Source organism: Cryptomeria japonica, chromosome 8, assembly GCF_030272615.1.
Source record: "Cryptomeria japonica chromosome 8, Sugi_1.0, whole genome shotgun sequence".
Taxonomy (NCBI): Eukaryota; Viridiplantae; Streptophyta; class Pinopsida; order Cupressales; family Cupressaceae; genus Cryptomeria; species Cryptomeria japonica.
In genome coordinates, this window is record NC_081412.1 from 313,723,605 (window position 1) to 313,751,570 (window position 27,966).

The 27,966-nt window shown below is 38.8% G+C and overlaps 1 protein-coding gene across 1 annotated transcript in view; it reads right to left on the minus strand.

Moving 5' to 3' along the window:
• Positions 1 to 2,422: 2,422 nt before the first annotated feature.
• Positions 2,423 to 27,966, minus strand: part of LOC131064682 (uncharacterized) — a 45,046-nt gene continuing 19,502 nt past the window's right edge. The window contains exon 2 of the mRNA XM_057998916.2: positions 2,423 to 2,891. Within this exon, the coding sequence (XP_057854899.2) occupies positions 2,882 to 2,891 (10 nt within the window). The 3' untranslated portion in view covers positions 2,423 to 2,881. The remainder of the gene's footprint in view (positions 2,892 to 27,966) is intronic.

Sequence of the window (27,966 nt, forward strand, 5' to 3'; positions counted from 1 at the left end):
AGGATTCAACATGAAGATAGTGTGTCCGAGGTAGGAATGTAAACCACCTATATATTTAAGTAGGGTATCTTGGGTATACAAAGGTACATTCAATGCTATTGCTTGTTTTCTAAACTCGTGAGTGTACTCTTGCACTGATTGGCCTTTTGCTTGCCTAAAGGTTTGCCAACTCATAATTAGTTGTTGCATGTGTCCTAAAGGATAGAATTGCTCTTTTAGAGCGGCAACAAACTCCATCCATGACATCCTAACTCTACCATGACGAGCAAGCTCCTCTTGGGTCCTAGTCTCCCACCAGGTGAGAGCAGTACCTCCTAAACGAAGAGTAGCCAACTGTATCCTAGAGGTATCTTCTAGCAGACCTTGTATCCTACAATAAACCTCTACTTGTTGTATCCAATCATCAAGTTTTTCAGCACTTAGTTCCCCACTATATTTAGGCAATTCAAATTTTACATCAAGTTTGATTACAGCCTTATGTGTGCCCTTAATAGGATTAACAGAAGAAGATGGAGAAAAAGGGGGAGAAGGAGAAGGAGGAGTTTTTGGTGGGGAATCACCACCTCCTGATCTTTTGCCTTTATCCTTCGGATTCGATGTGCCTCCTTTCTCCCATTTTTGTCGTTCTTGTCTTTCCTGGAAAAGAACTTCAACCATCGACTTCATATCAAGAAATGCCTTTTGTAAGGCTTCCCCATCGAACTTGGTTTGGCCTTCTTCAGTTGTCATCTCTGAACGTGGGAAAATCCTTCTTTTCTCGATCTCTGGGTTGTATTCTGTGAGTGTGTCTTCACCTCGTTGGCTCTTGGCTCTCATTATCATTCACCTTTGCAAACACTAGTCACAACAAACTCTGATACCGCTTGATCTGAAGTTAGGATCTATGACTGTTGCACATGTATGATTAACTATTACAATGATTAAATTGAAGGTCTTAAAAACGTAATTGAAATGCTTAAATGATCATAACAATAATAAAGCGATGAATTGACAACGAGAGAAAGAAGAGAGAAGACAAGAACACGAGTTGATAACGGAGTTCACCAATATGACTACGTCTCTGGGCCCCTCTCCAACAGAGTGACCGATCCTTGATTATGCTCCAACAACAGTTACAAGGTCTTCAACTTGGACAAGTTACAAGTCTCTTGATTACAATGAGTACAAAGTCCTTCTCCTTCAAATGCAATAGCAAGATGTTAGCCTTCCAACTTGCATAGAGATGAACACTCAAACTCCATAAAAACTTCTCTCACAAATTACCACCAACTCAAACTCCTAAGCTACCCTCTTTTTTACACAATTTTTGCCAAATTTGGCTTAACACCATATGATTTTTGAAAATCTACCCTATCTCCCAAAAACTCCAAAAATCCTCACATAAATAACATAGATCTTTAAAAATATTCACCTCCTTTGGCACATATTAATTTAAGCTTTACATTATCAACTTAACCCAATCCTTTTAACAAACCCGACCCCTATATTAGGCAGCCTCATATTGTCATTGGGGTTGTTTCGTATGGCTTAAATTGGGCTTGATACGGCTTGATTTTGTTTAATATTTAACCATATCTTAAGACCTTTAAATATAGATTAGACCATTTGCATCTCGAAAATCGTGCTTGAGCTAGTGCTTTGGAGCCATGTGCAAGAGATAGGGGGTCGGGAGTTTGAATCTCCTCGATCCTCTCTATGCGGTTTGCCACTTGTTAAAAATTTAGACCGCCTCTAATTTAGGGTAGTGGAGATTCCGTGGTGGAATGGTGGAGCACAAAACTTGTCTATTGGTGGTTCTTGGTTCGAACCCCATAGACACTATTTTGGTAACTGTCGTCGAAACTGCTGGAGTATTATCAATTTTTGGTGGAGAACATATCCACCTGGATCAGTTTTAGTTATTCTACTAAGATAGAAGGCAATACTCGTGAATACAAAGTTTTTAGAATTTCTCCCTCAAATTTCAGATCACCGTGAAGACATTCAGCTAGGCTTGTTCTGTATTTAAAGGGGCTCCAACCAAGAATACAGATTTTCTCAACCGAGTCATTCATGTAGAACATAATTCTCCGAGAACTGCTTTACACATTTGAATTAATATAAAACAATATATGTAGGCAGTGTGTTATTTTCCTGTATACAATGTAGAAATTGATAATTGCAAAGCCTTCCTAAATGACAAAATAATTAATCATCCCAATCTCAGTCATGAGACATAGATAGCGTAATTTCCAACGGTTCCATTTTTTCAACAGGGAAATACTTAACCTTTAATGACAAATAACACAACAATGATATTGAAATGCTTACATATCCCTATAAATAGGAACATGGGCTTTTTGCCTGATGTACAAATTTAAGTTGAATGGTAATGTAAATAGCACTGAAATGAGAGCCAACTCTCAGCAATTTACACAAAATGTAGAGAACAAAAAAAGGTATATGGTTATTGAAGGGTAAGCATTGGCAAATGCCTAAAATGTAGGCTTCAAATTAGCTTTGAAAATTTAACATGCAAGCTGATTTAAGAGCTTGAGCATCTTCCACAAAGAAAAGCACAAATAAATTTATCATTCTGATTCGGTGGTGCCCTTTTACTCCAAAGAGAATTTTCAATTTACTCTATATAAAGCATTTGCAATAGTTACCGAGCTGAAAATAAATATGAAGAACCTAAATCCTCTAGTAATGGCATTAGCAATCTTTGAACTAATAATTAATTCGCAGGTGAAGAAAACCTCTTAAAGTTCAACATGACCAAAAATTTATGGTCATTTTCTACGTAAGATTAACATTTCCTCTTCCCAGTTCACAGCAACCTTCATAAATGCTAGAAAACAAGAGTACAGCACGCACTTCAAACTGTGTTCCTTATCTGATCTCAAAGACCTCTGATGCCACATTTTCAAAAACAAAACAAGAATGATTAATCAGAAAATCTGTATATTAAAAATCTATGTGAATTGCAATAATGCATAAGCATTCATCATATGGAAGTTAAAGTGATATTCTCTCCTGGTGATCAAGACATACATATAACCATATATATCATTCTAGTTATGTTACCACATAGCATTATTGTTGCTTGTTATCTCGTCCTCGAGGCACTAAAACAAGGAAAAACTATTTACATGTATCACAAATGAAATTTTAGCCATTAATTTTCTAGTAAAAATTCACCAATTAAGCCTGGCATTCAGTCCTGGAGATAGAGACATCAATATCCAGCCACACATCTCATTCTCATTCTGTCACCCCGTAGCACTGTTTTGCTGGTTATCTCCTTAGGAAATAGTAAGCAAGAAAACATTGGAGTAAAACAAAATTCAATATGTGAATCAGCTCTGCCCTTTTGTTTATGATTGCTTTTAATACCTGTCATCAGTTCAATGTCCACAAAGAAAGGGAGGGAAACTTCTAAAATTAAACAAAATCAATGTGCTTTAGGTGGATCATGTAAGTTTTAGATTGAAATTCTCATACAATCATATTATCAAGAATTAATTCACCAAAAAAGTTCACAAGTTAACCATTACATCACACAAAATATGACTGGTTAGTATCATACTAAAGCAACAAGTTGTTAAATCTGGGATGGATATCTTACCTAATCAAGGGACTGATTTCAATGCAGAGCAGTCATTATCAAACAAATTGCGATTAGACTTGCAGATTTTTTAATTCATCTTACTTTTCTGAAGATGCCTCCACAGCCAGCAGGAGGGTTGGGGGCAATCACGGCTTATAAAAAAAATTGCACTCACAGAGTCATCCATGGCAACTTTTAGGTTAGATTATTAAAGGATTTCAAGTAACCTTCATTTTTAAGAGTAGCTTGATGGTGACTCGATGACAATATAATCAATATAGTCTAGTTCATGCTGGAGGGTGTAATGTCCCTTTCTGAGTAGTAGTCAAAGGTTACCGTTTAGCCTATTTATTCGTGTAGGCTATGGTCATACTACAAGGGAATAAATTAAAATAATTATTTAAAGCTGTCCAATAAAGTACATTTTACTGATAGTTCTATTTAATTAATTCAATTAAGTGACTTATGTGAAAAACTAAAAGAATATTATAGTCAATGGGCTTTGATGAATTATTTTAAAGCAAGAAATTGCAAAGGTTTTTAGGAAAGTTATGTGATCTTATATTAAAAAAGACATTTTGGAGCCCAATTCTTTATGCTTTGTTTTATTTTCTCTTTGTGAATTTGGAGAGCTTCTTGTGGAGCAGGAACCCTAGAACAAAAACCCTAAGAGAAATCACTTTCAGTAGTGAAAGACCTACCCTAGCTGGTTGAGGCGGAGTCCTTTGGATTCAGCGCTTGGATTCAAAGTTTGGAATTTAATGAAATTTGTGAAGTAACATTCCAAGACAAATTTCAGAGCTTGGAGTTTAAAGATTGCTAGCAAAGACTTGGTTGCCATGATTGAATGAATACCAGATTATGGGTGATTATATCCTTAGAGCTGGGTGATTACATTGTGGTGATGGGTGATTGGTTCCTTGAGGTTGGACAATAGCATTCACCTGTGACATTACTCCATTCGAGATTGGTAGCATGTGACTGTTGATGAATGGTAGCATATTCATCGTTCATATTTACTCCATTCATTAGCATTGTATTTTTATGAGGTATTGGGTCAATTGTTTTCATTTTGTGGCTGGGCGATTAAGCATAGAGTATCTTGTGTGGTGTGGACAGTTTTGATAGCTGGGCAACTTCCTTATTGCCTGGCATGGACTTGAAAGAGCAGGCCATTAGGCTTCCTGTAGCTGCAGGTGGCATTTGGAGAGAATTTGTGATATTCGCTTGAATTCTGGGCAGAATTCTCTGTGGTTTCCAGGGTCATGGGACTCTATCTGGTTTTGGAGCATAAGGAGCACAAACTACAGCAGGTCAAATCACTTTCTGGGCTGCAAATACAACTTCAGACATTGCTGGGAGGTGTGTGATACCTTTGGAAGGTGAATAACAACGTCCTCTGCATTTTTTATTCTGTTCTGACTTCTGAGTATGTATGGCTAACATTATATGCAGCCTACAAATTAAAGGTTAGGGTTTAACTCCTCAATCTTTGTAATCTGCCTCTCTGAGAAGCAATATGTCCATCGTATTTCAGTTTTGTCATAACAGCAGAAAGATATATAAAATCTGAATATTATTTGCAAACCAATACATTACATCTTTTACTTCTTCTATGAATGTGAATCAAGTATTGTTAAAGAAACTTACAACCAGCAATACACCAAAAACAAAGAGAATCCTTTACCTTGACATGCATGCAAACTATTTAACAGATGGTCCTTGGTGAAAACTGAAAAGTGCAAAATAACTTGATGAAAAATCAGTGCGGGATTTGACAGGGTAATTACATTCAACAATTTTACATGTACATGGAGACAAATAGTTGTGGAAGAGCTTGTCTTGTTCCTTTGTCAGTGAATTTGGAGCAAGTGTTAGATTTCTTGTCTACCTCCCAAGTCCTGATTATTTTCTATGGAGAACATGCTTTTGTGTTGGAAGAAATCGCATATCACTTGTTTGCAAAAGAAGATAAAGTGTCCCAAGCATTTGTAGGGCATGATAAGGATCTTGGTATTTTCGTTGAGCAGGAAGGCATTGACTGAACAAGAGAGGAAGATGCATCAAATGAATTCTTTTTTGCATTTGAAGGAACTTTGAAGAACTAGGATTTTAAGCATTCAGAAGGGAAAAAAAATGGTCAATCAATGAAGTTAGCAGTTGTGGTGAAAAGTCTAATAGTTTCCTTTCTCATAAGGACATATTCTTTGAAGCTGATTGCACTGATGATACTGAAGAAACCTAGGTTGTCCAAGTCCCACCACTATGGGATCATGGACTTCAAAATTCAAGGGCAGGTGATTAAAAAATTTCTTCAACATCTTCAGCCTTTTTTTGGGAAATGATGCTTTGATTTAGTTCAAGGTTGAGTAGATCAAAATGATGGAAAAAGAGGAGCAGATCAAATATGTGATGATCATTATTGCCACAGATGTGCTATAGTTGCAAGACCTTGTTAGATTCCTAGAAAAGGAGGCACAATATATTCATTTTCTCAAAAGGTTTCTCCTTGTAAAAGAAGGCCATCTAGAGACAATTTACATCACTTTGTTTGTGCTGAATTTATTATGCAAGAGCCTCGGATTTACATGAGAATGTTGTAAAAGTTTTTAGGATATGAGTTGCCATGGTTAGGACTCTGTCACTCCAATTCAAATGGAGGGATTGGTTAATTTTGCTAGCCCATTAACGACTTCCTCTGGTTAGCACACTTCATTTTTCTTGTAGGTAGGTAGTTTTTGTCTTTCCCTCTTTTTGTGATGTTTTAATGTTTTTCCCTTTTGCTGCAGTGTGTTTGTTTATCATTCTATTGTAGGTTAGGTTTTAGAGAATAGGCTGGACTTTATTGCCATAGATAAGATGCTAGTCACATGTTTTAAAAAAGATTTTGAAGTTCTCCTATGGCCCAAGTTTGTCCCATGGTTTCCTGAAAGTGTCAATGACGGGGCTGCTATGAAACTTCGCTTTTAGTCAAGTTTGTATTTAGCGGTTGTGTTATTCTGGTCATGTTAATCTATCAACCAAATTTTTCTTGTCTAAATTGCAAGGTTATCAGTTCTTGGTCTAGTTTACAATGACAGATGAAGACGATCAAATTCTTGACAGTTGGATAGTAGCAGCACAGAATGGAAAAGAATGTAGGGTTGAAATCTTGAACCAACGCACCAAAGGAAGAATTCTCTAGCACACAAGTCTCATGGTAGTGTCAGTAAAAAGGAAACAGAGGAAAGGAAGTCTATATCAGCACAAGTAGCAAAAGTCAGAAGAAAGTACGGCTTGGAGGATCATATCAAGTAAAAAGACAAGTGTTTGAGCTGTCAAAATCTAGGTGCATAAAAAAAATTTTAAAAAACTCTAGGTGCATAATTCACCTGGCTAAACTGGTATATAACGGTGCCGAAATGTGGCAAGAATGAGTCAAAATTTGCCCAATAACCTAAGTCCATGAAGCACATATTTAAGTTGGCTAAGCCATGATAAATCCATTCCAAAGAAGTGGCTAAATGACTATGAGAGAGCACCAGAACACTTAAGTGGCAAATTGTCAAGGTGGTTGAAGCACTCAAAATCTCTGCCAAAGCTGGCAAATGACTAACAAAACTGCACCCAAATTTATGTGGATAAGAGACATAGGAAGCACAGTTTTACAATGGCTTAACCCATCAAAAACCATGGCAATTAAGTGGTACAGGTCTTGTAAAAATGCGATAAGGAAGACATATATTCAACTAAGTGTAAATGACACACTCTATTGCTGGCAATGCTGGTTTCAAATTCCAATTAAAGTGCTGAAGCTGGTACGAAAACACAACCAAGCATATGATTTAAGGAAATTTTCAAGTGGTTGTGCCATTAGAAAAAGGAGAATTATAATGGCAAGTGATGGGCAAAATTGTGACCAACATGAAGTGGTTTAAAAATAGGAAAGCACTTGCTTTTTGTCAAGCAATGCTAAGCTAAAATGTGTGACTTGAGTGGCAAGACAAGCTAAAATTAAGGAATTCCACACTTTTTGAGTGGCATTGCCACATAAAAGTTCTGACAATGACAAAAAATGATGACTTAAAAATCACACTTCTTGAGTAATGTAACCACCTCTAAACTATGCCCAAGTTAGTGTTTTACTGCCCTAATCAACAACCTCAAATTTGACACCTAAGTCAAGAGTTTTAAAAGCAAAAAATTCAAGAAAGCATAGCCATTAATTATCACGATTAATATGTGTCAAGAAGAAAGTGGATTTGATGTAGAGGAGAGCCTATTTAAATGTTTAATTTCCTCTTTTTCAGTAGACAGGGATAAGTTTGCTTTAAAGTGGTGTTTTTTATGGGAGTATTTTATTATTATTTTATCCCTTAAAACTGTCTGTTGAGAGGTTATAAAGAAGTGCCTTAAGCACACATTTTGTAAAAAAGAGATTTGATGCCAGATTTACATTGCAGAAATTGTCAATCGAGTTGTGAAGTCAACTTAGGGTTTTGTTGTCAACGGACGTAAGTTGATGTTTAGCCCCTATGCTGGGGGAACTGATGTTTAGCTAAGGTTATTGTTTCACCACGTTTGTACTTTCAAGAACTAAATTGAATTGAGTAACTTTGTCAAACTTTGAATTGATTTTTGTTATTTATTAAATAGTGGCTTTCTATATTACTTTATTTTTTATTATTGTTGGATCATTTCATAAATCATTTCCTCTATTAATGTTAATTACTAGTCTCTAGTTTAACCACTAGTCAATGTTCATTGGTGTTATTCCTTCAAAATTCATGTTGAAATCAATTATTAGTCTTTGCTTTAACCAAAAGAAAGTCGTCTCCATTTGTGCTTGATAGTTTGTTTACCTTCCTTCAAATCTCAAAATCTCACCAATGGTCTTTGTTGTGACGTTTTCGCACATCGCCCCATTGCAAATGGGGACCCCCTCTTTTGATTTCAGTTAAGAGTTTGACAGGTTAGATTGCTAGGAGCGATCCTTTGGAATGAGTAAGTTTGAATTGATCTCACAATCGGCACTTTGAGGGTCAAGGATTTACATCATTCGTTGGTTTTGATCAAAATTAGGCACAAATTTGGCTAAGACAAGTTGTTTTTGGAGGGTAAGTATTCTAAGTTTGCATTTTCAAGCTCAGTCATTGACCCCCCAAAGGTGCAACATAAGCATTTCCTTTGATTGCCTAGATCAATGACTCAAGGCATTGACACCACTTCCTTTGCTCAAACAAGGATTGAGTTACTTCCTTTGACACTGGAAATGTGCAACCTAGGGCACAAGACTTCCGGTACCCAAGCAAAAGCACTTTTTTCCACTTCCATTTCCTTCCACTTCTTTCCACTGCCACTTCCTTTGCCTTCCTAAACCTCTGACCTGCCTCTCTCAAGTACTGCCAATGAATGCTCAAACCAACCCCCCACACACACCTTCCATTTCCATCTCTTTCCACTACCTTTCTTCCCTTTCATTTCCACTCCCTTTCACCTTTCCATCTTTCCTATGCCCTCACCACATCCTTCACCTCTCCATCTCCCTTTCCACTTCCATTTCCTTCCATCTTTTTTTCACCTTCTTTCCTCTCATCCTTCCTTTGACATTCACCCCTTCCACTTCACCTTCTCCCATCCTCCATCTACCCTTCCTTTCACTTCCTTCTTCCTTCCCTTAGCACATGCTTCCATCTCCCCTTCCATTTCTACTTCCCCTCACTTCCTTCCATTTTCACCCCATATCCTTTTCCTTCTTCTTTCATCCTCTCCATCCCTTATCCCTCCATCTTCCTTCATCTTCCTTCCTTTATCACCTCCTACCATTCCATTCATCCTCCCACTTCCTAACACCCCATCCCTACACCCTTTCTTTCCTTCATCCTATTGGTTCCCAAACCAACAGTCCCCGAGCCCTAGAGGAATTGCCACTAACTCATCGACAAACTCAGGGAGGGATTTGCCCAACAAACAAGATTCAGTCACAAGACTGAGCTCTCCTGCACTTCTGGCTCTGCGAGACCAAGGCGTGTGAACCTATGCAATGTCAAAACAACTAACAGCTTTACAATACTCATGAGTTTGCATTTACAGAAGATCATCCCAATGAAAATGTACTAAGGATGATGGTTTAACTCATGGTTATGGCTTTAACCTTAGTTTCTAAGCATCTATGCACTTCATTGAGGAGGAGTTTTCTACACTAATCCTACTCCTAATGCCGAAAGAAAATGCAGAAATGAAAGAGATTTTAAAGAGAGAACGATTCTGAGAATTTGAATAACACATAAAACCAATGCCATCACAACTGGGCAGCAGAGTCTACTTTCAGAATGTGGCTTTATACCCAAATAGGTTAATTTGTAACCCAAAAGATCTAAACATCAATGTCTTGCATCAATACTCATCGACTAAACTCTCCCTGCAATCATACTTAATGATCCTGCATGCAAAAGATATTACTCTTCATCTCATTAAAGCTATTTAATCCCTTCCTTGAAGAGAAGCAAGAATAAGACAAACACCAGACTTGCTGGGACAAAACATAATCCTTGATTATCTATTTCATAAGTAACACCATTGCATGTGGAGACAATAGCAAGAGGAACCTTTGTTCATTGCTTACATATGTGGTTACAACTATTCATAATATAAAGCACCCATCAACTGAAAAACAAAACTCTAACTGTCATTTAACCTTGCATTGTACATGGCTCTCATGGAGCCGAAATTCTAGAGCTTAACTCCTCCTAACTACATCCTACTAAAAACCAAAAAACTCAGAATAATGAGAAAACAACAAAGAGATGCACAACAAAAACCCAGGAAACCCTAGGATGCATCCCATTGGCCAATACATTTCCGGGAATTAAAAATTCCCCCTTTGAAATCTGCACTTAATTCCATTGGCTGTCCTCTCTTCCTTGAGCCTGCTGAAGCCTTTTGAAAATCTGGAGAAATCTTCCTCAGGTTGCTTGCTCAATTCAAAATCTGCACCTTTGCCAAAAATTGCTATTTCTAGCCACTATCCACTTGCTGGAGATTTCTCAAAAATCTGAAAAATACATTTTCAGGTACTTGTCAAATCTCCCCTCTACACATTGCTCCACATTTTCCATTTTTGGCTCCTGTCGCATCTGACTGCAAAAACTCACCTTTTTCACTCTGATCAAAAAAATGAAAAAAATTCCCATTTCGGTGAAAAAGATCACTTTAATTTTCACTGCACTTTTCAATTGCTCAGAAATGGCAAAAAGTCCCTCTTTGCTGAGGAGATGCTCTGTTGCTTATATCTTTTGCATTTTTTCCTCCACTTAAAACCTTACCCACTGACTGGAGATAATTTGTCATGCCACTCTCTAATTTGATGAAGATCCCTTTTTGCAGCAGTCGCTATTCCAATAAATGAATTTTCCCCTTTATGCAAACAATTTCCAGTCCTATTGAAAATGATATTCAACTACAAATTATCCTCGGGTGAAAAACAATCTCCTTTGGATGAAAGATATTTTACTCCTCTGAAAGGAACACTCTCAAGATTCCCACAAGTTCACAACATATCACTTCACCCTTTCAATCTGAAAATAGAAATTTTCCCTCGGAAAATTTCCACACATTTCACAATTGTTTTATGGATGCCCCTCCTTTACTGAGTGGAAAACATTAACCTCAAATGCTGCACTTATTCCCTCGTGAATACACTTTACCTGAATGTGAGAACATTTGATGTGCAGCACATGTTGTCCTTTGAGTGTGAATCTTTTCCCTCTGGCAAATATCTTCCTCCTCATGATGTATACTTTTATAATTGAAAAGTATTTTGTGACTGTACTTCATTTTTGTTTATCCCCCTTTTAATCCACATCCTCATGATTTGAATGCAAAGAGAAAAGGCAGTAACTTTGAATGTGTTGAAGAATAATGTTGTGATCTCTGTCACAATATGCTCCTTTTGAAAAAACTAGTTCGCCCTCCAACATTGCATTTGCCTCGCAATTACATCAATCTTTCATCAGGAACAAAAAATCTTTCAGGGCAAACTATTAAATTATTCCCTCCTCACTGACAACAAAAACCTTATACTCCCCGATTCCATTTGCCATTTTATAATTAGGTGGTCTTTTATTTGATGCCAAATCCTTGCAACTGTCGCTGAAAAAAATGTGAATGTATAAATCCACTTCGTGCGTATTCAGTAATTGATGCATTTATGAGAGCCTTCATGGCTGCCCCTACACTGTGATATATCAATGCTCACGGGCCTCCATATTCAGCCCTGCTTGCTTCAGCAGTGTCTCCTTCAACTCCCTGCATACAGCTCAATCATTTAGCCATGAGACCACCTCTGAGAATTCACACTATCTGCACTTGCCCTTGGCTAGCAAATGTACTTTCTTGGAGAATCAGAACTCATAGATGAACATTGCCCTCACATCTGCACATGTTTCAATCTATAGATCTCTAACAATCATGCCTATGACTCTGCTATTTTAGCAGACCCACTGGTTATATGTATCTGTTCTTCCCAAGAAATAGGTTTAGAAGCTCTGTATTATCATTGCAGCATCGCGGTGTAACAGCAATGGTTTCCTTCCTCACTGCCAAACGGAGAAAGTTATTACAATTCACAGAGCCTTTCAGAAATTGCACACCACACTTCGACACATCTTTCCTTTCACTGTCGTTCGAGAGTTTCTAATGCCCTTGCAAAAAAGTCATTGCATTTACCTCGCACGGGGGCCCTTTGTAACTATGGCATTTGACAGAAAGCCTCATCTTAAATGCATTGGCATTTTGACTAATGTCGCCACATCCCCATCGCTTGGACTTGGGCGTGCCTTTATTGATTTTAGTTTACATCCACTGCTTTGAAATTCTTCAATTGGGAAGACGATGGGTGGTTGTTGATCCACATCTTCAAGTACCCTGCCTTCATGTTTCCTGCAATGCCATGAAAACATGTCCGCACAACTGATAGGTCGCCCTATCAAAGACACCATTCACACTCAGAGCACATACGGCCCCCCACGCATCGTCCATTCATGCAGCCCACACAGGAAAGACAATGGTTCACACCACCTGCAGTTTTAAACTACGTTGATCCCAAAACCCGGAGATCTTCCCCACAATGGCCTGCCAAATGCGTTTGTTTTGATATACCTAAAAATCCATCACACGCCCATCGTGGTCTCCCTCACATCTGATCGAAAGTTCAAAACTCCTTACCACTGTCCCACGATGATCCTCATCTCAAGCGGAACCTTAAAATCATTCTCCTGCGCTCACCTTGGCTGCCCTAATTTGTTTTGACTTCACGCTGGATGTGCTTTATTTCCCTTTAAACTGTTATCCCACGCAAGATTTATCACGCCTTCTACTGCCCGCGGGATGACATGGAGGCACGTTAGCGCTGTCATTGACTTGCCCCGCGGTGTTTTTGGATACCTTGAATGAACACGCGGGATAAAAAATACACACCCTGCTTGCCTTTACTCTCTTAGCTCGTGGGTCCTGGAGAAGCACTCCTTCTGCTCGCGGGATAAGCCTGCGTTGCCTTTGAGGAGAATGTCTCAGAGTTCCCAAACTCGCCGCAAGTCAGGCGAGTTTGCCGAGTTGGCGAGTCGAGCCAAGCTCGGCGAGTTTGACAGCTCATGACTCGGACTCAGTGAGTTTTGCTCATAACTCGCCTGACTCGGGCGAGTCAAGCGAGTTATGGTAAAACTCGCCAAGTCCGAGCTCCAGGACTCGCGTCGCGGCATGTCAAACATGGCAGACAGAGAAGCTGAGGTTGTGGCTATGGCAGAGGAGGAGGATAGAGCACAGGCACAACTGATGTTGATCATTGTGGCACCTCACAGGCGGAAACTAAGGCTACTCAATCATCCGGGACCTACCTTAGACGCCTTTGTAGGAGGCAGACAGACTACTCTGAGGCTGAGGCTGAGGATGAGCTAGAGCTTCTATTTAATGATGTTATAGTGTCTTTAAGCTTTATTCAATAATGGGTGCATGAAAAAAGTTTTAAGTTTTTTTATTTTGCCGAGTCACGAGTAGAGTCGGCCTTACCGAGTCCGAGTCTGGGAACTTTGGAATGTCTTCATTGGGCGGGGCATGAAAATTTTGAAAGACTTTTCCAAAGTCTTTAAAAAGAATTTTGTACTTCCCCTTGGTGATTTTTCTGAAAAATGGGGGAGGACCCACCATTTGTTTAGTGCAAATATTAAACCTTTAAAAGATTTAATTTAATCTTCATTATCAACTATTCAGGCCATTCTTCCAATGATAATATTTTCATCCTTCCCTATTAAATCATTAAAATAATGATTTAATAATAATTTTAATTTTCTTGGGCCTTACACTTAAACCAAAAATGATTTAAATGAAATCATTCAACCCCTTTTAAATTTAAAAAAAGTATTTCAATCAAAATTATTAAAAATAAGGCATTTTCTCTTGCGAGCGCTGCGTTTTGGCTGTGTGACAGGGGAACGATGGAAGCAAATTTTTCACTGCTCACACTGGGCCAAATGCCTGCCTTTCGAGGCACAATTTCAAGCCACCAATTGAAGAATGTTTTTAGGGTGGATGAGGAAGAATTTTGGAGGGTTGTTCGCTTGATGTTTGGGGACGAATTCCTGGACACGGACTGTCGCCCGTGAACGAACTTGGACGTATCGTCCCTGTTTGTGGCTCTAGCGCTGATGGTGGGAAGTTCAAGGGAGGAGGTGTTGCGGGTGGCGTCTCTAGTGCTAAGACCAAAATGGTCGGGTGGCCTGGCGGAGGTGATGGAGCGTGTGGAGATTGGAGTGGGTTTGAGAATGGAGCAAGGGACGTAGAGGCGCTTAGGCGGGCGGAATGATGCAGTGCAGCCTCTGGTGGTGTGGTCGGCCTCTCGCCCGATTGAAACCCAATTGGAGGATGCAAGGAAAGGGTGGCGGGAACTTTTGGACTTTGTGTGGAAGATGGGACCGACGGAGCAAGCGAAACTGCATGGCAAGCAGACCCCGGTGAAGTCTCAGGCTCCGATTGGTGAAGATGGGCGGCCCTTGGTGTGTCACCAAATCCCGCGGAAGAGTGTGAAGAGCGTGGAACGCAGTGAGTTGTGAGGAGGACGGTCGAGAACCTCGACAAGTGTTGGGATGGCGCTGCCCAATGCAAGACACAGTCAGGCCATCCCCAACTTCTCCAGGGAGGAGGCCCTTGGCTGGTTCCGGTAGGTTGGTTTCCTGAGTAGGTCGTCAGTTTTTTGGGTGGTTTTTCCCTGTTGTATGGAATGTATCCTAGTGGTAGGCATAGTTGGAGTGATTCCTGTCTCGGGTTTCATGTTGATTTTGTAGGGGTGAGACCCCATAGTCTTTAGATAGTGGAATGCTGCAGAGCAGTTGAAGGCATGTATTTTTCCTTTCAAGCAATATAAATCTAAAACCTGTTACCGATCAAAAAAAAAAAATGATTAAAAATAATAAATATTTAATCACTTAAACCCCTTAGTCGTATTATGTACCAACCTTAGTTGGGCCCCAAAGTGGGTCTGGCTAAAAAAAAATTCGTTTCCATGCAACTAACCAAACCCAAAATGCTCTGATTCACTGACTAAATGAATCTTGGATGTGAGAAACGAAGCTCGGAATCTTCAGTTTGATCATTTTGCAACTTTGACCTCTGACGCAAAACACCTGAGTAGCCTCTGGGACAGGTTTTAAAAACTGACCAAATCACCTGATCCAACCTCAGGAGTTGGCAAGCTAAAAGGTTGTAAAACACAAAATCCAGGGCATCTAATGGATCGTCAATATGACATCCAAGTCAAAAGATATTAACTGTCAAAGATGCCTACTCAAGCTTTTCTGAATCTGCACTTGCTGAATCAAACTGAGTAGCCTTCAAACCTTGATTTGAAAAAATATCAATTAACTACATCAAGAGCTGCCACTTGGCACACGGGTAGATGAATATACCCTGAATGAGTGTACAAGAGGGTTTGACCTGATTAGGTCACATGTGAAAATTATTCACCCTCAAAGTTGGCTTCTCTGAAAAATCTGGACATTGCTGATGCTGAAACCCTGAAAAAGTATGTTTGGAATGGGCTTCAAAAAGTGGTCAAATGACGACCTGCGGGCCTACAATCTGGGAGTATGGCAGATAATTTTATAGACAATCATGGGGTACAGTTGATTTGAAGTGCAGGCCAACTAAACGCAAAATATAAATTTTCAAAGTGGCCTTCAAACTGTTGTTTGACAATGTTCAGTTGCAGAACTGAACCTTTTTGCAAATGGATTCGTCTTTGAAAACTGAGCAAATGGATTCATAGAGCCTAGCCACTTGGTATGGGGCTTCAAAAAATAGCAGGGAAACACGGGCAACTCTCCGTTTGGCTTGAAAATCAATAGACACAAAGTTATAACTGCTCAAATAGGGCTACTCAGAAAAATGCAGAAAGGTGCAAAATGCAGACCTAACCTCAGGACCTCCAAAGGAGATTTCACAAACGCATCAAAACTGATCTAAGGAAGCTGCAAACAGACACATGGCATCTTTATATGGTGCATAACCATCCCCCAAAGGGATTTTGCATGACAATGCTCCGGTGCAAAAATACAAGTTCACAAAATGAGCTACAAACTGCTCCAAAAGGCGATTCTGAATGCAATCTACAAAATTTTGAGCCTGGGTCTTCAAAATCAGATGAAAGTTTTGAAGTCCCAACACATCCCTCACCTTCATTCCTACCTTCACCCCCACTTCCTACCTTTCTTCCATCCCTTATACCTCCCAACTTCCCTTTCTTTCAACCTCTAACCCACATCTCACACCCCCTTACTCCCCTTAGCCTACCCATCCACTACGCACCTTCCTTTTCACCCTTCATAACCCGATCCAATACTAGCCTACACCCCTTAACCCCTTTATCCCTTATGCCTCCCTATTCCCTGGCACCTTCTTCATCACTTCCCCCAAACTTCCCTTCCACCCCTACCTACCGTGGCATTATCCTACCCCCATATCCCTTCTATCCTACCCCACAGCATTTCCCATTCGCCATTTCCCCTCACTTCTTCGTCCCGTGGCACCCCTTCCACCTCATTATCTTCAACTCCCTCCACTACTATGTAGCATTGCTTGGGCCCCACAAATCTTACGATGGAGATAAAAAAGTTTTTAAAGCATTTTTCAAACATCGAGATCAGCATTTTCTTTGACTATTCAAAAACACGATCTAAGCCTTGTCACTTCCAATGGTCATCCAAATCAGCAAACCAAGGATCAGGTTATTTCCTTTGATACACCAAATCAGCGATTTAAGGATATTTCCTTTGACACTTGGAAAGTAAGACTTAAGAGATTGGGCATTTCCTTAGACCACCAAAAGGCACAAACTAAGCATTGAATATTTCTTTTGCCTAACCAAAAACGCAATTTAAGCATTTTGAACGATTTCCTTTGCTCAGCCAAATCAGCGAATTAAGAAATGAGTCATTTCCTTTGCCCCTTGAAAGGTGTGACATAAGGTTTGACCGATTGTCATTGCCTAGCTAAATGTGTGACATGAGCATTTGATGATTTCCATTGCCATGTCAAAAGTGCGACATAAGAGATGGATCATTTTCTTTGCTATGCTAGAAACGCGACTTGAGGAATAGGTGACTTCCTTTGACCATTCAAAAGTGCAACATAAGAATTGACCCCCTTCATTTGCCAATAGAAAATAGCGACTTAAGGTTTTACCTCCAATGACACCCCAAAGACATGACTTAAGGAAGTGCGATTTCATTTCAAGCCAAGGAAAGGACATTTAAACATCAGCGCCAGCTTGTAAGAGGGATCCCACGTAAGGAGGAATATTTCATGACAAATAAAATTTATAAGACTAGTCGGCCCTTCACAAATGAATCATTTAAAATAAAATTGAAAGACATGTCGGCTGTGTTTAGCAATGAAGAGGTGCGATTATTGGTAATATAGCATAATAAGATGAAGGAGTAAGGCAATATCATTTCAAAACAAATTCAAATCAAACTCAAACTTGCTCTTCCTAATTCTCATCAATAGAAGAGAGCCTCAGCAAGTTCGCATGAAAGAAACTCGGAAAATTTGCTTCAAAGGAAATTCTTTCAAGTTTAATCTGCCCTAGCAAATTCGCATTCATGTGAGGTTGATTCAGGTTTGATCCAAGAACACAAGCAGATTTGCATCAAGGGAGAAAGAAATCAGTCCTAAACATGTAAATCAGACCCCAAGTGATAGAAGTCAGACCTAAGAACAACAATTAGCATCATTTCAAACCATATATATATTTGATTAGGAAGTTAAAAATGGGTAAAATCAATAAATGTCAAACATATCTAGTGTGTTTGATTGTATCTCTGTTTGTGTTGCAGGTGGCTGATAAAGAGGGTGAAATAGCAGGCTGCAAGCAACATGAGGGCAAAGAGTGGTGATCAACATCAAGCATTCAAGGAAGAAATTTTCACAATCTTGAATTTCCTCTAGAAATCCAAGAAGCATTGCTAGTACAAGGGTGTAATCAAGAAGGGAAAGAAGATCACAAACAATCAAGACAAAAGAGTTTCCACATAAGACAAGGAGAATGCAAGTGATCAAGACAAGAGATAGTTTTAAAAGAGATAATCAAAGTTAGAAGATGATGCAATTTGGGAGTATCTCCTACCTACGTCTAACTCATCGACTAAGCTTGATAATGTTGAGTATCAAGAGATATGCCTCATTCATTCATCTACAACTAGTGATGGGTTACAAAGAACAAGCTGCGGTGGCCCCTAGTCATCACTTATCCAATCACATTGTTTCAAGCTAAGGAGTCCAAGTTCAATGTCCCTGACTCATCTATCAAAGAAGATAACTACCACATGTGGGCACAAAGTTCGATGCACTATCATGTCCCCACATTTGTAGAAAATATAATTGATATATTTTTACCATAACATATGTAAAATCATAATGAAATTATTATATTGCATTTTTGATATCATATTATAAATTTACACTTTATATTGATTAATGATTATTTTAATTAGCAATGTTCAAAAATACATTATAAGCAATAGAAAGCAACTTACTAATTCTATTTCCTAAGGCCCGATAACCTTTGGTGAAGCGGTGGGATGACTAAGTGTTACCCACGTCAGATTGTGGAGGGCCCCGCTAGGTAAAGGTGGTGTCCCTTCATACAGGCTACCAAGAGAAGTATCGTGACTTTCCACCGCAATGGTTGGGGAGGTTAAACACCCCTCCTTCCTGTGCAAATCAGAGGAAAAAAAGAAGAACGGAAAATCGGGGGGTCTGCTGGAAAGGAAAGAAAAAAGAAAGGAATCTCCAAGGCTGCCAACAGGGATAAGGGAAAGAGTCAACAGTGATAGGTATGTATAAGTCTGACTTTTGATTTAATATTAGAATATAACCGGTCAGCAATTTATATATATTAAAATCTTATTTGTATGTAATTACATATAACTGCTGTGTGTAATCTTAATCAAATGGGTGGCATTTATATGATATTAAGTTGAGAAGCAAATAATATATAATTATTCAAACAGTATTGAAATGATTATACATAACAGTACTGTTAAACATAATGCATATAGATATACATCTGTTAATGAATCCAGAAGGAATAAGGCAATCAAATTGAGTGTGTAATAAATTGCTATAATACTGTGAAATGCTAATAATATAAGATGCAGCAATGACACTCAATGAATAATTCTGATTTAAAGTAATACTAACAGAAACAACTGTTAACAATCTGATATAAGACACTAAGCAATATGGTATAATGGAAGTATAATAACTATGTCAAATACAATTGATTATCATAATTAGTTGAGTTGAATAACAAATATGATTTCAGTGGAATATCATAATTGGTTCATTGCATATGAGGGACCCTCTCTTAGGTACGCCACTCCATAGTGGATGCCTAACCCCTACCACATGGAGCCAAAAGGGATGAAGCATCTGCTCTTGGACTTAAGAGAGGAGGTGGTTGTGATGAAGGGGAACGGCGATAGGACACCTCGCTGGTTATGCCACTCCATGATGGATGCTTAACACTTGCCATATGGAGCGAAGGGGGATATGGTATCTGCTCTTGGGCCTAGGAGGGAGGATTCCTTGGACACCCTATCCAACTAGCCTACCCTAGTGTAATGAGGAATTGAATAGCTAAGAAAAGTAACTAGCCTATAATCTGATTTTATCTAACAAATCTGACTGTATCTGACACATATAACAATCTGAATTTATTTAATAAATCTCATACTAATGGTAATAAATGCGTTAAGTGAAGAAGTTGAGGAAATACAACTTCAGAGATCCCAAGAACACCTGCATGCAAATACCTGTCACAAGAGAAGAATGCAGGCACATAAAGCAAAAAAGCATAAATGCTCTTAAGAAGAAAATTATCATTCAGAAAGGGAATCAATTTATGAAAAAGTACAATACAATCCTTTTAAAAGGATAATAGCAACCCTAAAGGTGTGCAACCCTAAAAAACCCTAAAGGGATAATATGTATTTAATAATTAGAATAATTATTAAATAACTACAATATTTATTACATGCCTAAGTTTAGCTTAAGCGTAGAGTTTAATAGACTAATAATTAAATAAATAATTATTAGCTAATACAAGATAACTCTAACATCCCCCCTTAAGATGAACTTAGGGAGTAGCTAAAACACTAAATGCATGAAGCAAAAAATGCAACTATATGATGAAGGCAAATTTGGGTCCCGGCAACAAGGCCTGATGAGGTACCCAATCACAACCAAATCTCTATGAACTGGAGAAATAGAGAAAACCAAGTGGGAAAAAAACTCTACTCCAAAAAGAGATGGAAAAGCAAGAAGAACACCACTGAAGCATGAAATAGATGCAAACACTATCGAAGAGTATCTACTGATCTGAAGAACCTCCACTGAAATAGAACATGACCAGGTAGAGAAGACTGTAATCTGCATGAGTGCCCTCAAATGACACTACTCGAATCAAATGGCAAACAAGGGCAAACAACTGAACTCGAAGATACAGATGGCATGAGACACCAAAGCCTAAAGAACTGATCAATCGAACCACGGAAGCATTAGAACCAACAGGACAAACCTCCCCATAATGCTGAAGAGGGAGAGGGACAGGAACACTAAAAAGGACAACCAAGAAGAACTGCATGACGAAGAACCAGGAACATCAAAGGTGCTGAGACAAGTACATGGTGTCGTGGAAGGAACACTCACTTGACACACATCATGAGGTGAATGTCGTGGAAAGAACACTCACTGGACAAAGGAAGATGGCAAACAACAAGCAAACATCAACCCCTCATGGCACTTTATCAATAGTACATGTACAACAAGGCACAAGATGTGCAAGATCCCAAGTAAACAATGCATGATGGCACTTTATCTCAGTGTGTTTGCATAAACACGAGCTACAATGATAAGAAGACTGGAAATAGAAACGAGAACCAAAATAGAGACATCCTACCCAGAGAAGAGATCCCAGAACCTGAAACAACCAAGATATCCACCGGAGTGCTGAAAAGCAAAAAACTGAATAAAATATGCATGGAGCAGAATCTGGAAATAAAACTCATATGACTGGAAAGTGCACAGAACAAGCTTTCCAACGATATAAAGTTTTCGAAAAACGAAGTTCGGATGCTCGTTCTATGGCTCCCGGAGTGCAAAAAAGAGACCCCACTTTGACTGGAAAAAAACACAGTCAAACAGCAAAATTGGAAAAAATTACCAATACGACGAGGTCCAACTCGGAACCAGCTTTTCGACGCCTATTCGTTTTCGAATAAACGACTCCGTATGCCCAAGATATGGCCAAAAGAAAAAAAACCCCTCTTTTTGGGCATAAAAAGGGTAAAAAAAAATTAAAATTTTTTTTTTTTTTTTTTTTTGACGAAAATTTTCTGACGCATTTGTAGGTACAGCCGTACGGATTTTTGTGCCTCGTAAAGTGTGCCAATGAAAAAATCATGGCCCAGATGCACTTGTCACCGAAATAGGTCGAATTATATATCAAAATGAATGGAAACGCCCTTCAGAAGCCAACGGTGAGGTCTGTTTTGGCCCAAACTGCTCTGATTTTTTTTTTTAATAATTTTTTTGACGAATTTCGAGAATTTCGTGCAAAAAAAAAAAGGCAAAACCAAAGAAAAAATTTCAGAACCCAAATTTGTCAAATTTTATATGGAAATGGGGGTTTTGGGGCGTTCTGAGCTCAACGATGAGGTCCATTTGAGCCCAAAATGATCAGAAACAAAACAGCTACCCCAGATCCAATAAAATTCTGAAAAAACTTGAAACCCTCCTCCAAAAAAATCTTCTGAAAAATCAGGAACAAGCAGCAGCAGTTGTAGACTCTGATACCATCAAGAAGTTGAGGAAATACAACTTCAGATATCCCAAGAACACCTGCATGCAAATACCTGTCATAAGAGAAGAATAGAGGCACATAAAGCAAAAAAGCATAAATGCTCTGAAGAAGAAAATTATCATTCAGAAAGAGAATCAATTTATGAAAAAGTACAATACAATCCTTATAAAAGGATAATAGCAACCCTAAAGAAACCCTAAAGGGATTGTATGTATTTAATACCTACAATATTTATTACACGCCTAAGTTTAGCTTAAGGTAGAGTTTAATAGACTAATAATTAAATAAATAATTATTAGCTAATACAAGATAACTCTAACATTAAGACATACATCATTCAACATACTTTTTAGTGTGTGTTTCAGTTTTAAAAGCATCATTACATATATGTTCTCTAGTTTTTATATGGAGGAAAACAGTAAACAAAGGTACTCCCATAGGTTAACTTTAAAAGTATAGCTAACTAGGGGACATTACATGCACCTACCATCGTCATCTATTGGTCAATTATTCAAAGGAGGACATAAGTCCAATAGAAAGTACTTTTATCATTGGTCAAGCATTAAATGCTTTGTAATAGGTTTAACAAACCCTAATTAGGGTTTCTATCTTTCAATCTTGACCATTGATTGTGAATCAATCTTAGCCACTTAATTGTAATAAGAGCACTATATAAAGGCTCCACTCTTTCATTTGTAAAGCTTAATAGTTGAGTAGTAGATCAATAGTTGGTAGTTCAATAGTAGTTGATCAATAGTTCATAGCAAAAAGTTAGAGTAGAGTAGGAAGAGAAGGCAAAGATTGTTGCCAAGACATTGTTGTAAGAAGCATGCAAACTTCATTGAAGATATGGTGAAACTCATATGTTGACTCGACAATTTGCATGGTCTCTACTTCTCATTTGTTTTCATGTTGTTCAGATGAATGGAAGAACTTTGTGCATGATCAATGGTTAAATGTGTACATCCATACTACTAACACCTTGTTGATTGTAAAGTGTCTTGTGTAGTCAACTGGATCCATCTTAGCCAAGCTTAACTTCAATTATTGCCTCTTCATTGATATGCATCAACTTGATAGTGTCTATGCTTGTAGTGGTGATTTGAAAATCATCAAGCTATCCCTAGAAGACTGCACTAGCCTTGTGGAGATGTTCGTTGCATGTCAAAGCAAAGCTTAGTTGAGCTTCACCAAAGATTGTCCATTGCCCTTACATTCCTAGAGTTAGATTAGCTTCCTAAACCCTATCCTTTTTTCCTTTTTTTAAATCAAGTGAAATTCCACGTTCCAGGGACATTCAAGCATTCAACGTAAGTCCACCTTGTGATTCCAGCAATATCACATCAAACAACTGAGTCTATCCAAGGGCAAGTCAAGACCTGACATTCGAGAACCTTGGAATCATCCCATTTGATCATGCAACTTAGCATTTGGGGAGTCTTTGTTCAAGAGAGGATAGAATACTTAGTATTTTATTCTGTGTTGCATACTGCGTAAAAATATTTTATTTTGTGTTGCATAGTGCGTAAAAACACCATCAACAGTCTTGATTGTTGATAATTTGACACTTGCATCTAAGGCAAAAACATAGTCAATTAGATATTTATGCAAACCCCACATGAAACCATGAACAATGTGCATACTTGTAAAGTCTATTAGTTTTAGGTTTAGTTAGCTCTTAGGAAGCTTACCCTTCTGATTTGAAAAACTATTCTACTATATGTGTTGTTTGTCAATGAACAAAAAAAAATACTAACAAGGTGTGAAGAGAAACACATTAACAAGGTGTTTGAAAATGCAATGGTTAATCAAATATCTAAGAATAAGGATGATGAAAAAGTGGTTGAACAAGAGCCAAAATGAAAGGATTTTCTACCATATCTAAAGATAGTAATTGCAAATATTTTGAGAAGTGAAGGTATTGAGACCACTTCCCACCTATTAATATCTTGAAGAAGTTAAAGTCCTGTTGTGACCTTTTTCACACATTGCCCCATTGCAAATGGGGACCCTCCTCTCTTTTTTTCTTTTTTTTTTCTTCTTGCTTTCTAGGGTTTTTGTTAGTGTCCCGTGGCCGTTCGCTTCAGTTTTGCTCGGTTCTGTCAAGTTTTGAATGGTTTGAGTCCTAGAGATTGAAAGTCAATTTGTGCAAGCCAAGTGATAACAGAGTCCGGATACCATCAAAGTGCCCAGAAACACCAAAGGATGAAGAACGCAATTGATTTGAATGAATTTGGACAACTTTCTAATTTTAGAAAGTTTTCTTTTTGCTTTTTTCCTATTTTTTAGGAAGTTTCGTTTTTGGCATTTTTAGCCCAATCCTCGGTATGGCTATTTTTAGAAAGTTTTCCCTATTTTTTAGGGATGTTTGCTTTTTGCTTTTTCAGAGTGGGGACCTAGGGTTTGCACTGGTACCACTGACCTGCTTCGATCGCGATAGAAAATTTTCAAGTTTTGACCCAAAAAGCCAAGTTCCTACATTTTAGGGGGTCATGATGCTTCAGATGGTTTTCTTAAGTATGGATTTCAAATTTCAAGTTATCTTGATTGTCAAAATTTTAAAGTTTCTTTTCAAAAATCTCTAAGTCTGGCTAATCAATGTGTAATGGTGAATGTTATGACAGGAGAGATCAAAAGTCCGCCTTAGTATGTGGTGCTTGATATGGAAAAAGTCCGCCCTATGGAGAGGGATGAAAAATCTGCCCTATGGAGATGCCTAAAAAGTCCGCCCAAGCTATGGTCTTCAAAAGTCCACCCAAGGTGATATGTCATGAACTCTCCAAACTCCGCCCTGTGGAGAGGGATGAAAAGTTCGCCCTGTTGAGAGGGATGAAAAGTCCACCCTGTGGAGAGAGCTAAAAAGTCCGCCCTATGGAGATGCCTAAAAAGTTCGCCCAAGGATTTGGTGAATGGCAAGTGGTCATGAAAAGTCCGCCCTCCCACTTGAGAAAAGAATAGGTTGAACTCCAAAAGTCCGCCTTGATCAAGCTCTCCAAGGTCTGCCCATGATGAAGAAAGTTCGCCCTCCAAGCTGCCTAGGAAGCCAAAAAGTCCGCCCTCCCACTTGAGAAAAGAATAGGTTGAACTCCAAAAGTCCGCCTTGAACAAGCTCTCCAAGGTCCGCCCATGATGAAGAAAGTCTGCCCTCCAAGCTGCCTAGGAAGCCAAAAAGTCCGCCCTCTTCATGGTTGAGTTCCAAACTTCCAAGTCTTCAAGAAAGTTCGCCCAAGCATTATGATGGAGCAGCCAAGAGTGATGACAGGAGGTATAGAAAGTTCGCCTTGGGTGATGAAGGAGTTTCAAGGGTATCATTAAAGTCCGCCCTGTGAAATGAAGAAAAGTTTCTAAGTATTGGCCATGGTGCAAGGAAGTCTCACCAACTCCGCCCAAGTAAGGCACTTAGCTGTTCAAAGTCCGCCCTATGGTGTCAAGGATTATTCCAAGTGTTTGAAGAAGTCATGGTGCGAGGAGGTATTCAAAATCCGCCCTACGCTGATGAAGATGTTATGCTTTCAAAAGTCCGCCTTAAGGTAGCAAGCACAATGTTCTCAAGTGCTGCAAGGTCCGCCTAACAACATAGCAATGGATAAGGAAAGTTTCCAAGTGTTTAGCCATGATGTCGTGAAAGAACCAAAGTCCGCCCTATGCTGGAGCCACTTACCTATTAAAGTTCGCCTTGCTGCAGGTTGAAGTGCCTAACTCTTCTTCAAAGTCCGCCTTCTTGATGCCTTGGTGCCATGTGTTGCTCAAACTCCGCCATCCATGAGCTAGAAACTCTGCCCTACACTTGGAGGTCAAACAAAGTCAACAGCAAGTTCGAAAATAAGTTTAAAATGCAAGTGATGTCATCAAATCCATGAAAGAAGTCGAATTGCTGACTGATTTAGAAAGTTTTGGAAGAAGACATATTGCAGATTGAGAAAGAATTCGAACTGTGGATGGAATTAGAAAGTTTTGAAAGAAGATATCTCAAGATCAAGTTCGAATTTATGGACTAAAAATCAATTTAGAAACTTGCACTTTGTGAACCAAGAAGAAGATTTTCAAACTTGAACTAAAGACTAAAATAGAAACTTTCTTTGTGGATACGATGGACTGAGGATGAAATAGAAACAAATTTTGAAAGGATTTGCGTGTTTCTAATTGTGAAAACCAACTCTAATACAAATAAACAATCTCTCCTCTCATTATTGCACAATAAGAGTTTGAATTTTATAAAGAGAGCATTTTCAAGCAAGCTTCTTGCAGGTCTGAGGGTTTTTAAGATGTTTTATTGCAGATTGGAGGTGTTGCAGGGTGATCTCTTGCAGATTGAGCGAACTTTTGAGGGAATTTTAAATTTTTCTTATCAATTCCAAAACTTTCAAGTTTTTTGAGTTTTGTTCCTTCTATATTCTCATTTCTGTCTAAGGTGAAGTTGATTGGTGGGCAGACTTATCAATTTTCTCATTTTTTTTCTGAGTGTATTGGAGGTGTCTTTATCGGGTTTATCCAAAGTTTTGATAAGAGGATCATTTTGGATTGAACGTTCTTTCTTTCAAGCATGACCTTCTAAGTATTCGCAGCTTGTTTCAAAGCTAAAAGTGTTGAGAAATCGGAAGATCAAAGCAGTCTGCCATCTAACCTTCGAAACTTTGCACTAAAAGATAGATTTCTATCTTAATTTCCTTTGGTTTTGCAGGTCACAGATGGTAGTAGAAGCAAGATCTTCATAGAGATCACAGCTGGAGTTTCAAGCCAAATGGAGGATTGAGGACAAGTTCACGGGCAAGGTTCATCCAAGCGTGAAGATAGCCAAAATTTGGCTAAGTATGGGAAATGTTTCACAAAGAAAATTCCAATTTCCTCAATTATGATGAAGGCATGGAGAAATTCTTCTCCAAATTTCAGGGTATCAAGGAGGGCATAATCACAACGAATGTCTGAACAGCTTGATCCTATCATTTCATATTTGCAAGGAGTTATCTAGAGCTTCACCCTCCTCTCGCGCAACATAAATTGGGGCCACGAAGAAGCAAGCATAGAGTCATCAACAAGAAATTATTCTAAGAAATTCAACAATTTTCCTTCCGAGCTTCATGGGCCTACCAATCATTCCTCTTGAACCAGGCAGAGAACCTCATCCAATACTTTAGCCAGACTTGGATTTTAGCGACGAACAAGAACACGTTATCACAGAATTGTACAGATTGGCGTGGGAAGCGAAAAGAAATTATCCTGACTGGTGTCGAATGTGCTTTATCCTTGAAGAGGAGGAAGTGATTGCTGATTGCATTGAAGCACAGATTCAAGGAAGAGAGCAACATCCGTTGCCGCCCCAAGGAGTTGATCCAGCTCCCGTACCTGCTCCTGCACCGCCTTGACAAGATTAGGAGTGACTCACGTTGCGGCGACGCCTTGTGATCTTCCGACCAATCAAATTGCTCCAAGTCAACATGTCCAGATTCAATGAACTTGACTTATCTGAAAAGGAAACTGGACACTCACCTCGGTGACGATAGCAACTATGCCACATGTAACTCTTTTGTCTGTTCTAACTGATAGAGTTTTGAGAAACCCTAATTAGGGTTTATAACTTTCAATCTGGGCTCTTGATCACTATTTGATCTCAGTCGTTCATTATTTTCTAAAAACTATATAAGGCTACCTCCTCTCATTTGGAGAGTGTGAGGTTTTTGATATATTGTTGCGTGAAGGTCATTTTTTCAAATAATATATTGCATGTGCGCTTTCTCTTAAGGCTTTGTAATCTCTGTTGTTTGAGTGATTAGAATGGTTTCAACTTCCTCAACACATTAGTTAAGTTAATTTAGATTTGCTTTCATGTTGTTAGAATTGAATGAAGGATTTGATAAGTATTAATTAACGGTGTATCTCTGCTCATACTTTTGGTGAATGGATGATTTCCATTTCACTGTGCAAAGTTAGTCTGAGCCTATCCCCTGTGTATGCCAACATTTCGATCATAAGCACAACCCGTTGAAGA